The sequence below is a fragment of the Mya arenaria genome, chromosome 11 (genome assembly GCF_026914265.1).
Source record: "Mya arenaria isolate MELC-2E11 chromosome 11, ASM2691426v1".
Taxonomy (NCBI): domain Eukaryota; kingdom Metazoa; phylum Mollusca; class Bivalvia; order Myida; family Myidae; genus Mya; species Mya arenaria.
This window is the reverse complement of record NC_069132.1, coordinates 54,471,133-54,494,322: the sequence shown is the minus strand read 5'-3', so window position 1 is coordinate 54,494,322 and position 23,190 is coordinate 54,471,133. Positions and strand designations below refer to the sequence as shown.

The 23,190-nt window shown below is 33.9% G+C and overlaps 2 protein-coding genes across 9 annotated transcripts; one reads left to right on the top strand and one right to left on the bottom strand.

Moving 5' to 3' along the window:
* Nucleotides 1-4,147: 4,147 nt before the first annotated feature.
* LOC128209107 (uncharacterized) lies at nucleotides 4,148-15,699 on the top strand. Of its 6 annotated transcripts, none has more exons than XM_052912966.1 (10): nucleotides 4,148-4,261; nucleotides 5,705-5,996; nucleotides 6,646-6,963; nucleotides 7,351-7,452; nucleotides 7,952-8,011; nucleotides 9,529-9,636; nucleotides 10,256-10,712; nucleotides 11,391-11,565; nucleotides 12,721-12,915; nucleotides 13,730-15,699. In XM_052912966.1, exons 7-10 carry the CDS (start codon nucleotides 10,551-10,553, stop codon nucleotides 14,014-14,016), a joined length of 819 nt encoding a protein of 272 aa, XP_052768926.1. In that variant the 5' UTR covers nucleotides 4,148-4,261; nucleotides 5,705-5,996; nucleotides 6,646-6,963; nucleotides 7,351-7,452; nucleotides 7,952-8,011; nucleotides 9,529-9,636; nucleotides 10,256-10,550; the 3' UTR covers nucleotides 14,017-15,699. The 6 variants fall into 6 exon arrangements, 5 of the variants coding, with proteins under 5 accessions (XP_052768926.1, XP_052768927.1, XP_052768928.1 ...); XM_052912967.1 differs by having other exon boundaries at nucleotides 6,646-7,010; XM_052912968.1 differs by having other exon boundaries at nucleotides 6,646-7,452; nucleotides 9,532-9,636.
* LOC128209106 (uncharacterized) lies at nucleotides 15,656-21,384 on the bottom strand. 3 transcript variants are annotated; one of them, XM_052912962.1, is made up of 5 exons: nucleotides 21,316-21,384; nucleotides 19,737-20,432; nucleotides 19,152-19,400; nucleotides 17,954-18,227; nucleotides 15,656-16,861 (listed from the first exon to the last, which is right to left on the bottom strand). In XM_052912962.1, exons 3-5 carry the CDS (start codon nucleotides 19,241-19,243, stop codon nucleotides 16,655-16,657), a joined length of 573 nt encoding a protein of 190 aa, XP_052768922.1. In that variant the 5' UTR covers nucleotides 19,244-19,400; nucleotides 19,737-20,432; nucleotides 21,316-21,384; the 3' UTR covers nucleotides 15,656-16,654. The 3 variants fall into 3 exon arrangements, with proteins under 3 accessions (XP_052768922.1, XP_052768923.1, XP_052768921.1); XM_052912963.1 differs by having other exon boundaries at nucleotides 19,166-19,400; XM_052912961.1 differs by lacking the exons at nucleotides 15,656-16,861; nucleotides 17,954-18,227 and having other exon boundaries at nucleotides 18,664-19,400; nucleotides 21,316-21,378.
* Nucleotides 21,385-23,190: the final 1,806 nt, after the last annotated feature.

The following is a 23,190-nucleotide window of genomic DNA, read 5'->3' as shown; positions in this document are numbered from 1 at the left end:
TGATCAGATTTTGATGAAACTTAACAGAAATGTTCCATGGATGGTCCTTTACCAAAATTGCTCAAATGGTTCCGGTCCATTGCACAATATGGCCGCCAGAGCTAAAAATAGCAAAATCTTTAAACGACATCTTCTCTGAAACGGTTCGGCAGATTTTGATGAAACTTGACAGTAATGTTCCTTGGGTGGTCCTTTATAAAAATTGCTCAAATGGTTCTGGTCCATTGCACAATATGGCCGCCACAGCTAAAAATAGCAAAATCTTTAAACGACATCTCCTCTGAAACGGATAGGCAGATTTTGATGAAACTTGACAGAATTGTTCCTTGGGTGGTCCTTAAACAAAATTGCTCAAATGGTTCCGGTCCGCTGCACAACATGGCTGCCAGGGCAAAAAAATAGAAAAACCTTTAAAGAACATCTTCTCAGAAACCGATGATCAGATTTTGATGAAACTTCTCAGAAATGTTCCATGGATGGTCCTTTACCAAAATTGCTCAAATGGTTCCGGTCCATTGCACAATATGGCCGCCAGAGCTAAAAATAGCAAAATCTTTAAACGACATCTCCTCTGAAACGGTTCGGCAGATTTTGATGAAACTTAACAGTAATGTTCCTTGGGTGGTCCTTTATTAAAATTGCTCAAATGGTTCTGGTCCATTGCACAATATGGCCGCCACAGCTAAAAATAGCAAAATCTTTAAACGACATCTCCTCTGAAACGGATAGGCAGATTTTGATGAAACTTGACAGAATTGTTCCTTGGGTGGTCCTTAACCAAAATTGCTCAAATGGTTTCGGTCCGCTGCACAACATGGCTGCCAGGGCAAAAAAATAGAAAAACCTTTAAAGAACATCTTCTCAGAAACCGATGATCAGATTTTGATGAAACTTAACAGAAATGTTCCTTGGATGGTCATTAACCAAAATTTGTTAAATGGTTCCAGTCCACTGCACACCATGGCTGCCAGAGCTAAAAAATAAAAAAAAAACTTTATACGACTTGTTGTCGAAACCGATGACCTTTTTTCGATAAAACTTGACAGAAATGTTTGTTTGGTGCTCCTTTACTCAAATTGCCCAAATCATTTCGGTCAACTGCACAACATGGCAGCCAGAGCTATTAAAGTAAAAAAAATTTTTAAATAACTTCTCCTCAAAAATTGATGATTGTATTTCTATGAAACTTGACGAAAATGTTCGTTAGGTGGTCTTTGCTTGAACCTTTTGGCCAGTGGAGCACAGGCACTGATGTGCCTCTTGTATTGTGTAAAGGCAATTGGTCATGTTTTTCACAACATGGTTGTTATCACTATTTTTTCGAAGGGACGGGAAAAGGCATCGTTTCACTCTAGTATACATTGACGTGTCGTCGTCCATTGTAAATGCATTTACCTCGAGGACTTTTCTTTTCAAATCCTGAAGGCATTTTAGTGTCAGGAATGGCTCCATTGCTTTTGAAGAGCCCGTCCAGTTCTTCCCGCACTTGTGCTTCGATGCTGGAACTTTTCTTCTGATTGGATTCTTGCAAAATCTACAATTTTTTAGCAACGCCAAAGCTCAAACATTTCTTTGAAGATTTGCCGACAATTGTCACGTGCCCTGATGAAAAGAAGAATATATGCATTAAAGACGTTAACAGAAAAAGTATGAATTGAATAATTCGATTCATCAAAATATATTTAAGAATGAAATTGTATTTTTACACAATTTTGCAAAGTATCAAAATATTTTTTACGGACACTGAAGATCATCTAACTGTTCGGCTATATCTTTATGAATATGGGGGGTCAGACATGCATGTGCGTTACAGGGCAGGGGCGGTTCCAGGATGCGCCGTAAGAGGGGGCGTAAGTTAGGAAGCGTAAACTTTTGACTTGTGTCTTTCCCTAAGAACCGAAATTTATTTGGTTTAAAGATTTAGCGGGGTGGGAGGATACTCCCCCTAGAAATTTAACAATATCTAGTCCGAAAAGCTGCATTTTGGGCGTACTATTATTTTATTTATTCTATATTGAAATAAAAGTAAACTTGGACGAGTGTAAGGGGATGGGGGTGCCCCCCCCCCCTCCCGGATCTGCTTGTGCAAGGTGTTTTGTTTTAAACTCATTTTGAAGAGCATACTGCGCTTATTGCAATCTTACAAGATGAAAAGTATCTGGAATCCTATTTATCGGACAAGCTGTTGTTACTGTGACAAGTTCCTCGTTTCTGCGAGTCGCCATCCGCCGAAACCTCCACCCACTGTTCATCTGTTTCCCTACAATTCCATTATTTACAACATTTAAGTACAGTAAGAAAGATATTTCCGGCGGAGGATAAAGCGTAGACATTAATTTGTCATGTGGAGACTCCGTTGTTTCAAACTGTATGTATTCAGGAGAAAGATGTCAACAAATAGTCACAAGCATTTCCTTGTATAACTAAGCTACTAGTTTAATTATATCCGTCATTGGAATGCATTTACTTGAATTAAGTACAGTTGTGTTTTATACCATAACTTAAAAATAGTTCATTTGAAATGTATGAATAGTTACTCAGAATTTCGAATTCTTCTTCCACTGCACGTGAACATTACTGCTCGGCAACTGCCTCAATGCTCTTGCCGATTTCTCACTCCCTTTTCTTGAGTGTCGCCTTATTTACAAGGGAAAGGTTCATGTAGGCAATAATATTATTCATTTGTTGTTCCCCAACGCCAGCGTTGATCATGGCTGAAAGAATTGAAGCCTTTCAATAAAAATATACAACCTATTTGAGGTTAATTAGGGATTTTTGAGAGGTAACATTCATTGAGATTATATTGATATTAATGCATACTGAAAACTGCAGCAAACTATTACTTAGCTTTATTTTTGTAAGTTTCGAAAGAAAAACTTACCTGCAGCTAACTTTGTATTTACATCTAAGCATCGAGTTCCGGTTTTGTGATCACTAGCCTTGTGTCGTTTTCCAGTCGGCACTGTGTTGTCAGCCAGACATGACATGCATTTTATATGAAGAATACTCCCAAGACCGTATTTAGTTTCTGATGTTATGTTAGTAAGCGACAACTGTTCCGCGCACTTGCACTTTTTTTAAGCCGTCTATCAAAAACTTAAACTCAACGACTCGTCTTCCTTTCAAGTGACACTCGCCTTTCTTACGAATCTATACAAGGTTCTGCATCCGTTTCTTGATGTTTTCTTTAGTAAACTTTCCATTTTTCTTGCAAATATTCATGTCTTCTGCTTTGTTGCATCGGTCTTCTGCATTTGTATTTTATATGACGCTGTTTCCGGTTTTATTGAGCACATGCACGGTTTCGACAAAACGCGCACTTTCTAACACAAATTGCACGTATCGGACTCTTGATCAGGAGGTCCCGGGTTTGATCCCCACTCGGAGCATCGTTTGACGATAATACTGTTAATCATCCAGGAATGTTAAATGGTTATGATTTCATGTATGTGATATATCTTAAAAAAGTAACATGTTTATGTATAGGTGATCGTCGCAAATTATAATACATCTTACCTTTACCAATACGCATGCACGTGAATGTGCATAATCTCAATCGTTCCTGCAACCGATAGATTTATCAATCATAAATGCAAATCCATCAAAAACACATTTTGTTATAGAAAATTATGGAAGGGTATTAACGCAAAAATTACATCTTGCTTTCTTACGTTACATTGTGCTTTCTGACTTGTACATCTCGGATTCTTACTTTTACATTTTGCATTATGACATGCACACAATGCATTCTGGCTTGCACATCTTGCATTATGACTTGCACATTTTGCTTTAAATTGCATGAATCGTTCGTTATATGACTATCTTCAAATTTGTCTACGTTAAAGTTATATGTTTGATGCTAAAATCAGTTCAGTTTAATTATAATGATCTTAAACTGTCTACATTTAATGTGTACAAAAATAGGAAACCTATGTTAATCGATTATACATGTATAAATAATACATGGAAGCACGCACTTTGTCAAATACAACAAGGCAGGTTGCAAACTACACTCTTTTTTACGACAGAGGGCGCAAGTTCGGAAACATGTACGGAACCATACGGAAATTACCAAAAATATAAGAGTATCCGGAATATCGATCACAATAGTTATGTCCCTTATTTGCAATTTAGCCATAATCTTATTTGTTACGGTTGATGTCATGTGGTTGATTTTTTTATCATCTGATCATTTGTTATAAATAAACAACATCTGCTATTCATATACACCAAAAGGCAGTTGCAGATTTATTCTTTTTTGGTAAGTGATAAAGAATTGTCAGTGTTGGATTAAAGGCGACAGGCGTCTGATGTACATGATCGTGTACATTGCCGTCTCGCCTAACACACATAGTGGCTTGATGACAGGAGTTCATATTAGTCCATCTAGCCATAATAAATAAGTTCAACTAGCCAAAATTATATTTTAAGCATACTTCAACATGTATATCATCAATATAATGCATTGCCATAAACTTTAACAGTGATAAAATGAGATTTGACAAAATTAAAAAGTACACTATACTGTAAGTATAATGAAGTGAGGAATGCTCGCCCAGCGAAAATGTAAACAAAGACCAATTCTCTTTCAAAATTATAACTTCCTTGTAAGCTATTAGCAAAATACCTGGCTCCTAGATGCAGTGGCACTAAATGTACATGATAACACCAGTATCCTTGTCGAGAAAAACAGTTAACGACGAAAATCCTTCAGATAGCGAATTATCACAAATACTCGCCATACATTTTCTGTCAAAATGACGTCGAACCCCGCTCGCCTTCATCGATTAGCGAAAGCGACCAAAGGACAGGAACCACATATATACATGTAAATCAAGAAACACACAACACTTTTACATAGTCTATCGGTGCCTTACCTGGGGTCAAATAATCAATCCGTCATATACTTTGCATTTTCTCAAATTAGAACACTGTTTATATTATGAATATTAGGTTATGAAGAAGTTATAATTTTGAACAAGAATTGGTCTTTGTTTATGGCAATGCATTATATTGATGATATACAAATGTACATGTTGAAGTATGTTTAAAATATAATTTTGGCTAGTTGAACTTATTTATTATGGCTAGATGGACTAATATGAACTCCTGTCATCAAGCCACTGTGCTAACACAGTAACAGTTTTACGAGACGTTAGACAGTTAAAGCTAAACGTATTCTGTTTTTAATATGCCACTAGTGGTTTAAAGATGGCATCCAACCCCTCTGCCAACATAATAATTCATATTTAAAGTAGTTCTTAGGAAGGAGTGCACGCTGTTCCCCTATGTGTCACCCTCTGTAATTGCAAATCCTGTATGCCTATGTGGCGGATCAAGGAAACATTGAAATAAAAAGTAACTAAGCCGATTTCAGGGCAGGCGCACACTGGTTGCATTTTGCGCTTAGATTTCCCATTTTGTTGAATTTCACATGCTAAAATTAGGCTAGGCTTCTTTCCAAAATTTGTTGAAAAAGCCCTGTATCATATAAATGTGCAGAGCTCTCTTGTTTTCGTCTTGTTCAGTGTAATATCCTTATTATTTAAATGTGTTCAAGATTTGTAATGTTTTCTTGTCTTTAGGAAATAGTGGCTGTCCAAAGATTTTTATGTATAAAAATCCTACATCATTTATAAAAATCCTCCATGTTTGCTGTTATGTATGTACATACTGAACAACTACAGTAATGTTTTTTTATCAGGAAAATGAGTAACCAGTTAAGGGCTTCAGAGCTTTTGCGGCAGGCAGCAAATCTTTTGGTTTCGGAAAATTCATCAACTACTTGTTCTGAATCACAATCAACTCCATCAGTGACAACAGCAACATCTATTGGTTCGACTACATCCAACAGAAACCACTCTGCAGAGCTTCGTGCTGCCACTAGGGCACTGTTTGCCCCTTACAACAGAGGGACCCGCAGGCGAGGAAATGCAACAGGGCCACCAGTAACATATTGGACTCATAGATTTTGTCTATTGTCAAAATGTTTGCAGGTAAATTAAAAAATATTGTAAATAGATATATATATATAAACATATTGACAGCCAATGTATATGATATGTATACAGATTATTTGTATGTCTTATACACTTGGATATAGCCATACTCTTTACCACACATCACATTTGATGTATGGTTCAATGTTTAACTTCTGTGTCTGTTTTTCTGCAAAGAATGTATTAAGTGCCATATAATTTGTGTCGCTCACCAGGTATCAATGGAGTTATGAAGAAATAATTTATACTTTATCCATGATGTTCAATAAAACAAGTTATTTAAGTTGCCAAAGAGTTTATGCTCATCTAAGTCACAAATGAGATAATGCTGCATGATTCATCCATACTCAAGGCTCACACTGTGAATTTATTACTTTTTTATTGTGTTTCCCTTTTTTAATGGACACTACAAAAACAACAACAAATAAATATTGAACAGTTCTCTTTTGTACTCCTGATTTCCTGTTTTATGTTATTGGTGTGAAAATGATTTCTCCTGTATGGAAATATTCGTAGCGTACATGTACAATGTATCGTCATATTTTGACAACATTTGAATAAGAAAGTAAGTCAGAAAAGCAAAAATAACCTGCAAAAGAAGAAATTTAAGAAAATTTCACAAAAAGTCTTTTTCATATTTTTAAAGGATACAGTTCCTTCACGGGAAGAAAAAGCCCTGCTGTTTCAGGCAGGTGTTGGTGAGAAGAAATTGACCATCATCAAAACATACAATGCAGATTTGTTTAAACAAAAGCTAGAGGAGGCATTTCCACCCATTATCAATTGTGGTGGATTTGAATTACTAAGAACTTGTGGGAACTCCAAATACACGTTGCAGCCATTGCCAATTCCCCCAGGAGAGTATACCACAAAATATGTTTGTGATGAAAGTTCTCTAGGACAGGCAGTTTGCTACATCAGGCCAATACAGAAAGACCTTGATATAAATCTATGCTCCTCACAAGTATAATTGAAATAAGGATATTGATTTCTTTGATTGCCTCTTATAAGGTTTAGCTTTTGTTTTATTTCAGTTATTTCTAGATACTGTATCACAGTAAGATAATACTCATGTGCTCAAAGCTCCGAACTTTAGAAATGTTTATTGTGTCACTATTTTTGGTTTAAACAGCTCAAAGTAGCATTGCATTTTTATAAACACCATAGTCTTCGTTTTTACTCAGCATCCTATATGGAAATTATTATCATCTTTTAAAGCAGAGAGTCTAAGTGACATGTATGTAATTTTTCAAATCTGCATAAATTTGTTAGCACTATTTAGGAAAGAATAATTATCGAAGTTGCATAGTAAGTGTATGCATGTATAAATGTATTAAGAATTTTGAAACAGGTTGATACTGATGATCAAAAAACAGAGAAGTGTTTGAGGTGTGGCAAAAGTATTCCTCTTCAACGTCTTCGCCTCCATATTGATGCTTGTTGGACTGATGAGGTACCTCACTAGTAATTACTCGTATCTATCAAAAGTTAGATTTTGATTAAAGACCAACCCATTCCATGCTACAGAATTCATATCATTCCATCCATTTTAATGAACTCTTCATATTTCATATAAACTTAAGGTCTAGGCATTTGTTGATAACAAGGAATCTTTAAGATTTTATTGGGTGGTACATGTGTAGGTAGAGAACTAGTTGGAGTGAGCTTAAATCTTTATTTTAAGGGGGGAAACTTACTTTGTGCTTAACTCTTACCATTGGTAAAAGCAATTATTGACCATTCAATTTACAAAATTAAATATGCAATAGCAAAGGTCTGTATATTTTGTATGTGGATATGACATCATGTTTGCATAAAGAAAACTGAGCCAGAGTTTGTATATATGTTTCTGCTGTATATTAAAAAAAGACAAACTTTTCAATTCATGCAAGTGAGATTAATTACCATAATATGTTGTTATCATTTAAATGTGTGCAAATTGTAAACTTCAGGTAGATGCACCCAGTGCAAAGATGAGCCAGGGACAGATTCCAGTCTGCAAATTTGCATGTGTAATTATTTTGTTTGTTTATTTACAAGTTACACATTGCCAATAATTATTAAAGTTTGAAAACTCCTTCTCAGCAGTAGGAAAGAAATTGTTAAGATCTAAAAAAAAATAAGTTATGAATCTGAAAACAAATTTTATAAAATAGTTGAAATGTTTTAAAGCCAAATTAATTTTTGAAGGATATTCAATTTATAGATTGATCAGCAAATTTATCTTATTATATGGCTTGGTTTGTGTAATATACAACTTTGTATTATAATCCAATATGAATTGATTTCTTTATATCTGATAAGAGAGTTTTTTTATTGAAAGGCTAATAAATATTTCAATTGTTACCACACTTTCATTTTATCAATACCTCAAATTACTCCTCATACAAATATGCTATTATTCAGTTGTTTTTTCACATTCTGTGATAGACCTAGTTTAGCTAAAATTACAGTTGTGTTATTTAAAGGCAATGGATACATGCAAACCATCAGAACAGTAATTTTCTTTTTTAAGTTTATGAGTTACAAGTTTTATAAGTGTTCTGCCAAGATTGAAAATATAATAATTGAATAATTCATTATAGTATGTAATTCAAATTTGTCTCATCATGTACACAAGAAAAGGACCTTTGTTGCACTCCCAGAACATACCAAAATAACAAACATTCAAAGGGGATTGTACAAGATAAAGAGGTAATCAACCTTGTTGCCAGGTTAAAGGTCAAAAAGCTTCATTGAACTCTGTCAAATTCCACTCTATAATTATTTACAGTGATACTGAAAAATATTAAAGTATTTTTTTTGTCAAACATCTTGAACATCACATAGCAAGGGCATCTGTGCCTGTGACACGTTTCTTTTTATTAATGAATCTGAATAATATCATGTTTGAGTCTTTGAAAAATTATTTCAGTGTCTTGAAATGTTGGCAGAACACACAATTTATCAGTTACTGTTTGTGGCTTTTTAAGAATATATTGAAGAATATATTGCCTGCATATCTTGCACCCCCTTCCCCCAGACTTCCTGTTCATTCAGCTGTTGCATGTTTTTCTGTTGCACCAAATAGTATCAGTGTAAAGTAATGAAGAACATTTCCAAACATATAGGTTTTGCAGTTTTTTTCAAGTATTTCATGTGGATGTCATTTCCACTTAAAATCAAGTTCTGGTTAAAATCTGCACAATGTCATTTTTATACACCCATAAAACGGTTTATGACATAAAGCGGTATATTGGTGTACAGCAATGAGTTTGTGGTTTGGTCAGTCTACTTGTTCTGTGGAATTTCCATACAATAACTACTTAATAGGTCAGCAGCTTATGATGTTTTCCTTCATTTAATATATCAAAATAAATAATTACTGACAAAGTTTTTATTTCAAAAAAACTTTGCTACATGTATATACAATTAAATTCATTGTAATGTAATATGAAATCATTAAAATCTACTAAACCAAAAAAACAACATACCTAGGTTAAATGATTTCAGTATTGAATGACATTTCACTAATATTCTTTATATGTAGCAGTACAGAGCTGTGTCCTATATGCCATGATGAGTTCCCTGTCAGCACCATAGAAGAGCATGCTGCAAGTTGTTGTGAGAACCAGCTGTCTAATCCCACCCATGCTAGGTAAGTGTTTTTGGTAGCCCAAATAATGTTATCACTCAATTTTAGTTCATTGGCTGGATGATTTGGTATTCATGGTTGTTTGTTAAAATGAAATTGTAACAATTTATTCAAAAGACATAATTAAACATATGACAAATTATATACAGTCAGCATAATATAATACATTGATAAAACGCAGAAACCAATACATGTAAAAAGCTGTGGTCAAGTCCATAAGCATAACGTTACCGTCTGTAGATTTAATAAGGTGACAATAACTGTTTTTGTCGAACCTGCTTGTGGTAAGCTCGACATAGCTTTGACAATGGCGGCCCCGTGTATGTGCATGTGTGCTTCTGTCTGAACTGGGGTGTATCTTGACCATGCATTATAAAATTGTTAAACATATCCAGAGTATGTTATATCTGTATATCATTACATGGAATAAGGAAGTGAAAATCAGGCCAAAATTATTTGTTTGTTGTATCCAAAGTTTTATTATAACCGGAGTTATTATTTTAGGAGTTTACTTTATACTACCAAAAATGCTGTCATCCAGTTTAGGACCTTGTATAGCTTTGTTTTACATCTACAATTTGTTCCCTGTCTTGAGTATTTATAAGAAATATTTGTTTTTAAGGACTCGTGATGCAGTATTGGATGCCATAGCAGCAAAGGTTGGAGACAGTAATGAAAACTGGCTAATCAATGTTGTGAGGAGAAATTTCTTTAAAACAACATTTGAAGAACTATCGGATGCTTTGACAATTGACTGGGAAAAACCTATAAAAATTCCATTTATAGGAGAAGAAGGCTTAGATGCAGGTGGCTTAACCAGGGAGTTTTTCAGCTTGTTGTTTAGGAACAATGACCTTTTTGAAAATGGATCATTCAGATTAGATTCAGGCCTACTTGAAAAGAAGACCTATGAAACAATGGGAAGAGCTACTGCACGTGCCATCCTCGCAGGACACCCAGGCCCAAAATGTTTTAATCCATTGCTGGCCAGGTTCATTTATACTGGTGAAGAACCAGATCTAGCAGATATACCAGATGAATATGTTGGAAGGCCTGATGTGTTAGCAGCCATACAAGAGGTATGTTTAGACTTTCGTTAACGAATTGAAGTTTACTTTACCTCCTTTCAAAGTAATTTTTCTCTGTAAATACAACATAAAAGACACAGCCCATTGTTATATTTGAAAAAATATATGCAAGTTTTTTCCTTACAACTTTTAAAATCATTTCAGATACCAACTTCAAACTTCATACATACTGTATGATTTATGGTCCTTTGTAACCTATCTGAACTTGGAAAGATTTAAAAGGAATTGAATGAAACTTAAATTACCAATATAGTAATGACAATATGGCCTAATTAATGTACAAGAACCACAACTCTATTACCTGTTGTCACGAAATAGCCTCCATTGATTTGAAAGAAAATGCTAAAGCATGTTATACTGAATAAAATGTTTTGGATGAAGTTTCATTCATCATTATGATAATGACAGTGGAATTATATAAAAACCATAACACTGTGACCAGTGCTATCAATTAGTCTCCAGTGTAAACATGTACAAATTGTAAGAAACTTTATGATATATTTGAATCAAACATATACATGTATGTTGATCATCTCCCTTTGCTCAATCTTCTTATACCGTTTGGTTAGTGTATTTAACAACTTTGTATATAGTCTAAAACAAATTAAAATATGACTCCCTCTCTCAAAAGGGTATAATCCCCATTTATGATTGGTAATTATTTTGCAGATCTCAACAGACAGTACGGGATCTGGAGACCTTGTTCAAAGACATGGTGATCTGCTGGAGCAGGCGGGCTTTAGAAAAGTTTTGTCATCATCAACTACCAGTGAAGCTGTACATGCTCTGAAACGGCACTTCACCTTTTATCATGTGATTGGACCACTTCTTCAATTCAGACAAGGCATGGGTTTACTTAATGTTTGAAAATACTTGTTTGAAATCAATATTTTTAGTCAATGCATTTCTCCATCTTGATTGCATACATGTTTTAAAGGATCGGACAATATCAATGTTTAATTTGAAAAAGATAGGTTGTCAGCAGTTTGAATTACTTCGGTATCAGTTTGTCTGCAAAGTTTAAGGGCTCATTTACGATGTATTAGAAAATTAAACGCTGTGACAATTAAAGGTACTATTAAAGTTCTGAAGCCATTTATTTAAGAATTTAAATAGATTTTAAAGAAAAATGTTAAACATGGTTTTAATACTGGGAAGCTGGTTGTGTTTGGAATGAGTTAGGAGCCTTGTCTCAGAAATTTGATACTATGGAAACTTCATATAGAGAATTTAACTGGCAAGAATGTGAATATGTATTTAGTATTTGCATTTAGTATTTATATTCTAAATTGGAAAGTGAAAAAGATTGTCACAGTTTCCTTTATTTTTGTTTTAATGTATACAGTGGCCTTGAAAATCAATGTTTTTTTTTTTGGGGGGGGGTTAAAGAAAAGAATCAAGCCATTGTGATCATTTCTTGTCAATGTCATGCAAAAGGTTGGACATTATAAACTAAAGAACGTCCAATATTTGAATGGAGTAAGGTATATATGTCACAAGACTCAATGGTATGGATGATTGTATTCAGTATTGATACCGAATACTTTTGGAAAAAAACTATGTATTGTGTTGTAAATACATGAATATGATTTCAAATGATTTCAGTAAGGAAACAATTTGTTATTAGTATTTTTAAAGTTTCAAACATGCAGGTCAAGTATATAGTGAGACACATAGTATGCACACATTGCCAGTGTCATTTTGCACATATATAGCAAGGAACATCACTCTCATATAAAACATTATTGAGATGTGCACCCGTTTTATTTAAAGATTAATATGAAATAAGATTTGTCAAAATTAAACCTTTTTTAAAACTTCTAAAGCATACATTTCACTGGATGTTGATATGTATTCACCATAACCGAATGTGATCTTTTTTCTCTTTTACTTCAAATCAAGCAGATGGAAGCAAATTGGTATACATTTTAATTTCAGGTAACGTCTAAAGACATTGAAAAGTATAATTTTTTATATGTTCCTAAATCATTCTTTGCAGGTTTGAAACTTCTTGGTGTTCAAACTGCCATCCAGGGACATGCTGAGGAGAGTATAAAGTTCTTTACCACATCTCCAGTTAGTGCGTCGGATGTACAAAGTTTCTTCAAACCGACTTACACACCAGATAGCGAATTGAAGCCAAGGGAAGAAATGATCATGTATAACTTTGGGAAATTCTTAAAGAAAGCGGAACGTATGTACTTAAAAAAATTTAATATGTTATTCATGTCTGCATGTGAGCATCTTTATATGCACTTCAAATTTAACAGAACCCCCAGGGTTGTCCCTAATTTTTAGGGCCAGTATAAGGTCCCATTCACCTAGCCAAGGAATGTACCTATTTCCCCAAATTTGGTCAAAATTCCCCTCCATTATCCCAAAATGTTTAACCTTTGAAAAAATGATTACAAGTCAAATGGCAAAAAAAATCATTGATTATTGACACTTCGTTGTGTAATGTTTTTGGATTCATGAATTTAATTTACATCAATTGCATTAAATAGAGTAAATTTGTTTGTTTCAGTTAAAGATGTTCGATATATTTCACCAAGTCAGCAATTATTAATTATTTATTAATTTAAGTCTGCAAAAATGTTCCAAACTGTCATTCTTTCTGCACCTGTGAGGATATACATCTCTTCCCTGATTCTAAAATAAATAGAAGAAAAAAACCAACCTTATTTCCTTCCAACTGCATAACAAAAATTGAGTTGGGCCACTGCATTTTTTTTAACAATCGCCTCACATACAAATTGATCTTTTGAGTATTGATGAGACAACAATAGGACAAGCCAATCTTTGAACTAGCATTATAGTCTGTCATTGGTACTTTTTTCTTGATAAAACCTATATATTACTGGTGAACTGGTCATTGTATGTATGTTGGGAAAAATAGTAAGGATATGATTATCTAACCTTACCTACCATCTATTTTTTAACAATATGGGCAATATACTCCATTCAGGTAGAAATTATTATTCTGTTCAAGCCCGTGTTTCGTTTTTCAGGCGGAACACTGTCCACACCATGGATTGATATTTACGATGGAGTTGAGACACAGGTGGTGATTAACACTGGACATGTTCTTCAGGCTCTCATAGGATGTGAAACACTTCCACGAAATATAGAATGTGGATTGGTTGAATTTAGCCACACATCAAATAATTTAACAACTGTCAACACATGTGCACCTTCAATTATGTTCTCACAGACTGCTCGTATTCAGGAGTACGAGACTTTTGAAAAGCACTTTTTGAGCCTTATTGTTGATGCTGTTGGTTTTGGAATTGCGTAATGTTGTATGACCAAAGTAAAGAGATCTTTAAAGAATAGAACAAAGTTCATTTGCTAGCCATGTTTTTACCATACTATGTCATTTTGCCAAAGATGGCTAGATTTGAACAGATTTTGTAAAAATGTTCCTTAGATTACCACCCCAAGATTGCTCAAATGATTTGGGTTAAAAAAAACAACAGTCTTCATTGGGATGGCCCCATTTTTATGCTTTTTAAAGGAGGGCAGCATATAGTCGCCGCTTTGTACCTTTGCATGTCTGTCTGCCCGTCTGTCATACCCTTTTCGAGTAAATAACTTCGAAACTAGGTATGGGATTAAAATGAAACTTGATAAATAGGTAGATGACAATGTGAGTAAGTGCACTGCACAAGAATCATGCAAATTTATAAAGTTGGTGCTTGTTGAGGCCATATCTTGATATGTACTAAAGGGATTCAAATGAAACTTGGTATAGATGGCAATGACAGGAAGTGCAGTGCACAAGAATATTAATTTTGCCCAGCATGTATATTTATTTATCCCTTTAACAATTGCTGTTCTTTTATTTCATTGCTTGAAATATACTTTAAAATTAAATTCTCAAACCTGCCAATATTTTTGCATGTTATTATTTTTTTTCAACTTGTGTATAATGCTGCTACAACAATTCATCTGATACCCAGTGCATTGTATTACAATGTGTGCCGTATCATAGAACAGTTTGGGAGGCATCCATCGCTTTTAGCGATACTCTTGTTTATTATATGTAAACTGTAGAAATTATTTCCATGTAGACTGGACCACATCTTTTATACATTCGAAGATGCTTTACCTAGCTGAGAAATAATCAAGAAATAGATTGCAATGATCTATCTATAGCATTATTTTGAATATGTGGCAAATTGTTTATTGTGAGTGCCTCAGTTTTCTAGAGACAGTTGTTGTTAAGATGATGTTTTCTCTTGTATCTATACCAAGTTGTAATCAAAGACCTTTCATGGCATATTTTAAAAACAAATCAATCATCAATATGGCACATGTAGAACTGCCATTTTATAAATTATACATTTAGAACAAAAACTGATTTTTCAAATTACCACTGAGAGGTCAATATTTTACCATATGGACTGTAATTTGTGTGACAGCCATGAATTTTCACTAATAAAGACATCATTTTTGGACTTCACCTATGACCTTTAAGTAAGGTCAATACAATTAAAATTGAGGTTTACTTTTTTGCCTAATCCCTTTGTAAACATATTTTAAGAATTATTCTAGAATGAATAAGGCTAACAGAGTATTTTTCTGCTCTCATGGAGCAATATGAAACAGTTCTTTCAGATTGCATTGTTCTATGATATATTAAATCTTGTATTTCATAAAAACAATATTTGTATAAATACATCCTTATCCTGTATTTATATGTTATTACAATCTATGTTTTCTTGAACAATGATGCAACTAAATGATATCATGGGTCATGTAATACAGAACTGTTATGCACAATATACATTTTATACATAATGCAGAAAACAAATCTTATCCGAGACATTATGGATATGGATTAGGCTTCTCTCAGCCGTGCTCTTGTTCATGAAACATCATTGTCAGCAAGTGCACTACACAATTTACTTTTAATATAAAAAACAACACATACATGTACTTATTGTTTTTATAACTACATACAAAACATTGCATATAGCCCTCCTTCACTGACAAGGCACATAATTCAAGTGATAAACATTTGTATCCATTATCTAATGAAACAGTTTCACTTTCGCCACAGATGTGGCTGTATTTAAGCATATCTTGTTGTTTGTAATCACCAAGATGATACTGCTTGATCTGATATACGACAAGGCACAACTTAACATATATGATATTTAAAAACTCATCATGTTTGTAATAAATCTTAAACCATGTAAAGTGTTTCTTTGTGTTATGCTGTACTTTTATATAAAAAAAGGCTATTCCGATTTAATTGTCACAGCTGTGATGTTGTTGTGCAAAATGGTTAACAAAAAAAGTTAGGACATGACTATTATGCTTAACTATTCAGCTGACACCCTGGCCTTACCCAAGTCTAAAGTGGAAAGTGCCTAGATAAGTTGGATAAAGTCAGACAAAAGTTATTTAACTTGGTCAATTTTAAATGTGAGGAAAACATAACATTTGACAATCCAATCGCAAGTTTTTTCTGCTTTGTTTGAAATTTAAATTAAACACAAATGACAATGAGAGGTTAGTGAGACTTGCATTCAAAACACCATTCAAATATGGTTAATTATTTCCATTCATTGCACAACATGCCAAACAATCGGTCCAATTTACAGCTCTTATTGTTTACATTGACTAAAAGTAATCAATGTTACCATAGAAAAATATCGTATATGAAATATGAAGACCACTGGCCTGTTAAACAGTAAAAATAAAACAAAAGCTGGACAACCCATAGTGCATGCAATATCGCAATATCATACAATCAATCATCACTATACTGTCCACATGAATTTGTACTGTAGTGATATCTTATTCATTTATGTATACCAAGAATGCAAGACTTCCAACTTAAGAGTACTTGTTTTCGTAGTTAATACAAATGTCCCTTTGTTTTTGCAAAACTTGTGTGAGCTATCTGATATTTTTATGAAAACCAATCAAATGGATTCAAAGAGAGAACATACATCCATGTACGTTTGTACTTCGAATGGTGTGTCAACAGGCTGTTCAAGTATGGCATTTATCTCAGCCTCAGGATAGTTCACTTCCGGCACTTGTAACAGTTGTGGTACAACTATACTTTCTTCAACAGCATTGCAAACAGATTCAGGAATACCAAAGTCCATGCCATAAACCTCTGATTCCTGAAAAATATACAACCACCTTCGGTGTATTAGAGGTGGAACTAGAGTGATCATTGATATGAACATCTATGATACTGCTTTGACAGTGTATAAGGGGTGTTAAAAACTTCCAATATTGGAGACAGTACGACTCGTATATGCCAAAACGAGTATACATGCAAACTTTTAAAATGATAATAAGCTCAAACACTAATGGTTTATCAAGAAAAAGAACTGTCACAGGATCAAGACACCAATAATGCTCACCACTTGAAAAATGCATTGATTTCTTGACATTGAAGAAACAATAACATTTTCAAGCTCTGTCTGTATTTAAAAAAGTAACGCTTTGTCTTAGAAATGAATGCATGATGCAATGTGTGCCTGTAATTTTTTTATAAAAAATAAAGGGCCATAATTTCCATTAAATGCATAAACATTTCAATGTAATAAATCAAGTGGTTACTGAGATATGGACTTTAATATAGTTGCACTCTAAACTTGAACCAGAATTTTTAGTCGAAAAGTAAAGGGCCATAATTTGCATTAAATGCAAGATAGAATTATCTTACTTGATTATTTTAGTTAGTGTAATGGTTGAGACACCTTGCATAATGTTTAAATGTAATAAATCAATTGGTTACTAGGATATGGACTTTAAAGAAGTGTCACTCAAAACTTTAACCAGTTTCTAAATTAAAAAAATAAAGGGCCATAATTTGCATTACTCATTTTTGGTTTAGCATAGAAATTGTAAAACCACATTACAGCACTTGTGATCATGTAGAATATTGGCGATTAGGTAATCAAATGCACATTAAAAGAAGTGATTCACTAATCTGTGTTTTAATAGGAATGAAGAAGCTTGAGCTTGACAGGCTTTAAATGCATGAAAGAGTTATCTTACTTGCTTTTTTAGTTGGTGTGATAGTTGGGAAGCCTTGAATAAAGTTTAAATGCAATACATCAAGTACTTGGTACACAATAGTGTAATTTGTACTTGCATGCAAAACCTTAACCAAGGTATGATGCAGACACCAACACCAGTATAGCTCTCCTTATTCTGCGAATAGATGAGCTAAAATTTAATAATTAGTACCTAGCTATAGTTACCTCAGCAGTAAGCTGAATCTTTGGGTCCAAGAATTGTCCCATAATCCACATTTGCATCGGTGTTTTATTGTGTTCTGTCCGTAGTGGTCGATTGGAAACAGCATGTACAAAACGGTCCACTGAACTTTGAATCCTCTTCAGAAAGACAAGGTGAAGAGAAAGGAGGTTGACCTCGTTGTCTACATCAAGAATTCCATCCTGTTCCATTGTACGGAATAGCTCATAGTAGGTGCAGGTGCATCCCTGCCACAGTTCCCGCCAGAACCGCTCAATTCTGAAATCAAAACATATGTAGTTAACCTTCAACAAGAACTTGATAATAAACAATGGCTGACATTGATTAATTGATTAATTTAATCTTTTTTTTTTCAAATAAAATTTGGGACATATCATAAATCACTATATAAATGTCCTACTATACACGATTTTGGCAAGTACAGTCTTAAACTTCCATAAAATGTAGCGTGCATGTGTTCTATTGCTAACCACAAAAACATGGGTTTATTCCCTTAAAAGAGTACTTTCTTATGTCCTTTCTTAATAGATGCTAGTACTGTGTTTCCCAAGAAATGGAATTGGGAGAGACTGACCTTAAATTTTAACTGTCTTCAGAAATTACATTTTAAACATAATCAAATGCCAAAAGTAAATATATGGATGAAACATCATGGTATGGTCAAATTCATAATAATCATAAGGCGTACAAAATATATGTTTCTTTCCAGTTTCCCGACCTACCTTATTTTTTTGCCTGGACCCTAAACCTTTTATTGCCTTGAGAAATATTTTTTATCATTTGGTTGATTTTTTTCTTTTAAAAGTTAAGAAAGAAGTGTTTTTGGTCTAAACAATTCCAGTGTTGCTCATGCTGATTGTATAGATGTTCATAAGCATATAAGTTGAAGTTTTGGGTAACAGAAAAATCTCAAAAATCAATTTGCCTTATAAAAAGAAAAAGATTAAAAAATTACTACCCACCTACCCTTTTCTTTTTGGGCATGAAACCAGAAACAAACATACATTTTTTTTCGCCTAATGAAAAATGTCTACATAGTGACTCATTTGAGTCTTCGGACCATTTGTATAGTAAATTGGCTCAAAAGATTGTATGATATTACAACTACAATGTAAAAAGTATTAAATGGTGAACATTACTTCTAAAACTCAAACTAATTAAAAGAGGAATATTATTACAAACCGTTGATTATGTACACTTCTGCCAGTAATATGGCTTCTTTTCTCAACACCATGATTCTGAAGCATAAATTCAGCTATTCTGATGTTTTCCATGCCTTTATCTGTCCTGACACGTTATGGTATGCCATACTGCTGAACACCTATTTGAAAGGAAGCGAAAGCTGTAGCAGCAGTGTTGTCAGCAGCTACTTGTAGGTAGACAGGAAGTCTTGAATAGCCATCAATGCCACCATGAAAGATGAATCTCCATCTGAAATAAAACAAATCACATGCGATGATAATATTAATTCATTTTAACTTAAATTTCATACAATGGTACTTATATCAGACAGGCATGTTAAAAAAACTAATGTTATGAATAAAAATATATGCATGTATGACCGAGTAACTCAGTTTGATTGATAGTTGTCATGAGGTTAAGTGTAATATAAAATATGCAGTGAAAAAGATGTATGACCTGGATAATTATTGGCACTTCGTAACTACTACGCTACTGTATACTTATCTAAAATACTTTGTTTGATAAGAATTGAAATGTATGGATTACAGTTCATACAAAATAACTAAGTAAACTATTTATAGTAACCTTATCAATTTATGGTTAGAGTCCACATGCCATAATGCCATTGGTGCTCGCACAGAGTATGACCGTCTCCTGATCGTGTATGTCCTGCAGAGAACATTGCGAAGCATAACGCCAAGTGGATCAACTTCTCTCATTATTCTGCGAATGCGTGATTCCGTTATTCGAATGCCTACTGACATCAAATGTCCTTTAACTGACTTGTATCCAATGGAAGGAAATTGGGTCACTTTCTGCTGAACTACTGCCACCAGTTCTTCATCACTTATGGAAGAGTATGACTGCCTTATTGAAAGCCCATAGTCTTCCATTCTGTTGCTGACTGTTCTTGTACTGACTGACAGCATATCCGACATTTGCTTTAATGTAAATCCTTTTTCAATAAAATATAAAAGTGTCTCCTCAGGAATGTTATAAGAAGGTCGGCCTTTTGCAGAAGTATACAATAAATTTGGTTTCTTCTGACAGACAGACTCTTCTGATTCAGCACTCATAAGGATATCAAAGGCTTCATTAACTTTATCAAAACTCATATTTACATCTACATGATAGGACAACTGAGTTAGTAATGTCCTTACTGAGTCTATTTCATATTCTATGTTTTCAGTCCGGAAATTGCCAACATTATTAGCGACCTGGATGATTCTGTCTCTAATAGCAGATTTTATATGCGAAAGTTCCGTCTGCTCATGGTTTTCCCTACAACAGAAACAAAACACCAATGACAAAATATAAGGTTAATCAAATGAATTGTTTGTCATAGAAGATATTAATAAACATTTTTTTCTACATTCTTAGTGGTGTTTGTATTGCAAATACTATTGCCTTAAGGTATAAAACTTTTTTGTTTTAAATGAATAAGATCTGTTATACATTTCCAATATCATGAAGGCTACAACTAAAGAAAACTACTAAAAAGGCATCTTCAGCCCAACATGCAATATTCATTTTATAACCATTTCTTGGGACCATTTTTGTACATTTTGTTTTTATGTACTCATCAATAAATATTATGAAATCATTTGTCTTAAAGCTGCACTCTCACAGATTGACAGTTTTGACATTTTTTTTTATTTTTTTCTCAGAATCAGCTGATTTTGGCAGCAGTTCCTTCAATTCAGTTTTAAGCTGACACTGTGAACAAGAACCTGGGGCCGTATTCATAAAGCATCTTAGTGAATAATTTCAACTTAGTGAAAAATGACATTTTTTGACAAGTTGAATTTAAAAAAATCTAACACTGTGTGTACAAATTTAGTTTGAAAATAGGCAAGAAAATGTCCTAATTAATAAAAACACATTAAAAAATGTTGTGGATGGTCACAGGTATTGAAAATAAGCCATGTCAAAAATTAGGAACTTTTCAAGAGGATGAAATATTTTACTAAGAAGTTTTTTTATGGCCCAAACACTTTGAACAACTGTTCTATTTTTATAATTATTTTGTTGATAAAAAAATAATTCTAAAATCATTGATTTGGAAATTTGCAACTTGTCATTGTCAGCTGGAAATATAATTTGACCCACAGAGTTTTAGTAATAAATACAAAAATTGGTTAAATCGTTTTGTTTATATATTTACCTTATTTCCTCCATAGTGGAAATGGAAATTTTAAAACAAAGGGACGTAACTTGGTAAACTGAATCCGAACCGCAAATACGGACTTTACCGAGAATATAACTGTAGCGCCACCTGTTAGCATAATTTGGGTGTCACATATTATTACACCAGATGTCGCGTCGTATTATGCTTGCTGCATTCGGCTTTCGGCTATGCGTCATTCTACCTTATGACATTCGTCATTCAAGCTGAGTAAATAGACCTAAATACAAACAGTTGCAGGTTAAGTTATTGAATTAAAATACCAGATCAACAAATGAATAATAATTGATCGTTAAATAACGATATCAACATACAATTAAGCAAGACGCACACAGCAGAAAGCATAATGTGCATGTAAGAAAGCAACATGTAAAAGTCAGAATGCAAGATGTACAAGACAGAATGCAAGATGCACAAGTTAGAAAGCACGATGTAACGTAAGAAAGCAAGATGTAATTTTTGCGTTAATACCCTTCCATAGAAAATCATATTCCCGTTGCATTTGCTTAATGCTATTTTAACATTTCTTTCTTGGTTATTGGACGGCATACCGTTCTTTTCTGCATTCAATTTTCAAAATATCACAATTTCACGCCAGCATTACAACTACGTACATCAAAACAACGTTGACGTCAGTTGCGTTAAAGCAAGTGTTTCTGAACGCATTGTTTTAAACTGGTTGCTTAATTAGCCCGAAAACATATATTTTATTACATAACACGAAAGGCTAAAAATCAGGCTATAAAATGATAGAACAAAATATAGGAAGTGCCGTGAATTTAAGGAAGTTATTTTCACTTCAAGGCCAGTCGTTGAACGTAAATATACGTGCAGAATTATCTAATGACACTAAGCTTATCTTCTGCACATTAAATAATTGGCACATTTGTTGAAAATGCATATTGTATTGGTTCTATAACTGTAGTAAGGCATCTTTACAGCAATTTCCATAAATTTATAATTACAAACGGCTGTTCAGTAACGCCAAACGTATCAAAAATGTAAAAAAGGGTTATCGTGTAAGATAGCGTCTTTTTGCACTAACCGACAGCGCCGACATAAGTCATTTAAGCAGAAATGAGGAAAACATGCCTGACACATCATTCTGGCCACTTTTCAAAGTATTTGAAAGATATTTTATTTTGAACGTCAATTTTGACGGAGCAACGTATCCCACCACCTTAAAACATTCAGGTTTATCTTTTAGCGCAATAAATTCACTAAATGGTTGTCTTCAGCCGATATCATGTGAACCAAGCTGGTATGAATTCGTTTCCTCCTGCTATTTGGCCATATAAACGAGTATGGGTACCTGGCAGACGGCTCGTGATAACTACACAGCCATGGGCGCGCACCTCGCTGTTATTACCGATGCCTCCGAAAACACGTTTCCATAGAACCACTTCATGTCGCTAAGCATGAGAACGGAAATATTTTGGACGGGTGGAAGCGATCCAGCAGCTGAAGGAACGTGTGTTTGGGAGACAGAAGGGTCGATTAGTATTTCGCCGTTCACTGATGGACAATTGTACAACAATACAGTGTACAACTGTTTGGCCATTACGTCCGTCTCAAGGCGGGTATGATGGAGTCTATATAGCTACTTTTATAATATATGTGAACGTAACTCTGGTTAACAATTTAATACTGAATGAGCATGGACGATTCAAAACACAATACATTTAATAGTTAAGTTGCAGAATGTGTGTTTGACGTTGTTACCTCATTTAATTAATCGTTTACTGGTTGCATATATCAGCATTTTTTGTATCTTTTTTGGACCAGTAATTTGAACAAATAAATAATGTTATTTTTGAAATATTTCATGTACTAAAATTGGTCTGAATTAAATTG

Bases quoted from the DNA above. Each gene is read 5' to 3' on its own strand.
- LOC128209107 (XM_052912966.1), top strand. From the start codon at position 10,551: ATGGGAAGAGCTACTGCACGTGCCATCCTCGCAGGACACCCAGGCCCA. The intron at 11,566-12,720 runs GCATGGGTTTAC...CATTCTTTGCAG, and splicing joins ACTTCTTCAATTCAGACAAG to GTTTGAAACTTCTTGGTGTT. The intron at 12,916-13,729 runs GTATGTACTTAA...TTCGTTTTTCAG, and splicing joins ATTCTTAAAGAAAGCGGAAC to GCGGAACACTGTCCACACCA.
- LOC128209106 (XM_052912961.1), bottom strand. The intron at 19,401-19,736 runs GTTACTATAAAT...GTTTTATTTCAG, and splicing joins TCTAACCATAAATTGATAAG to ATGGAGATTCATCTTTCATG.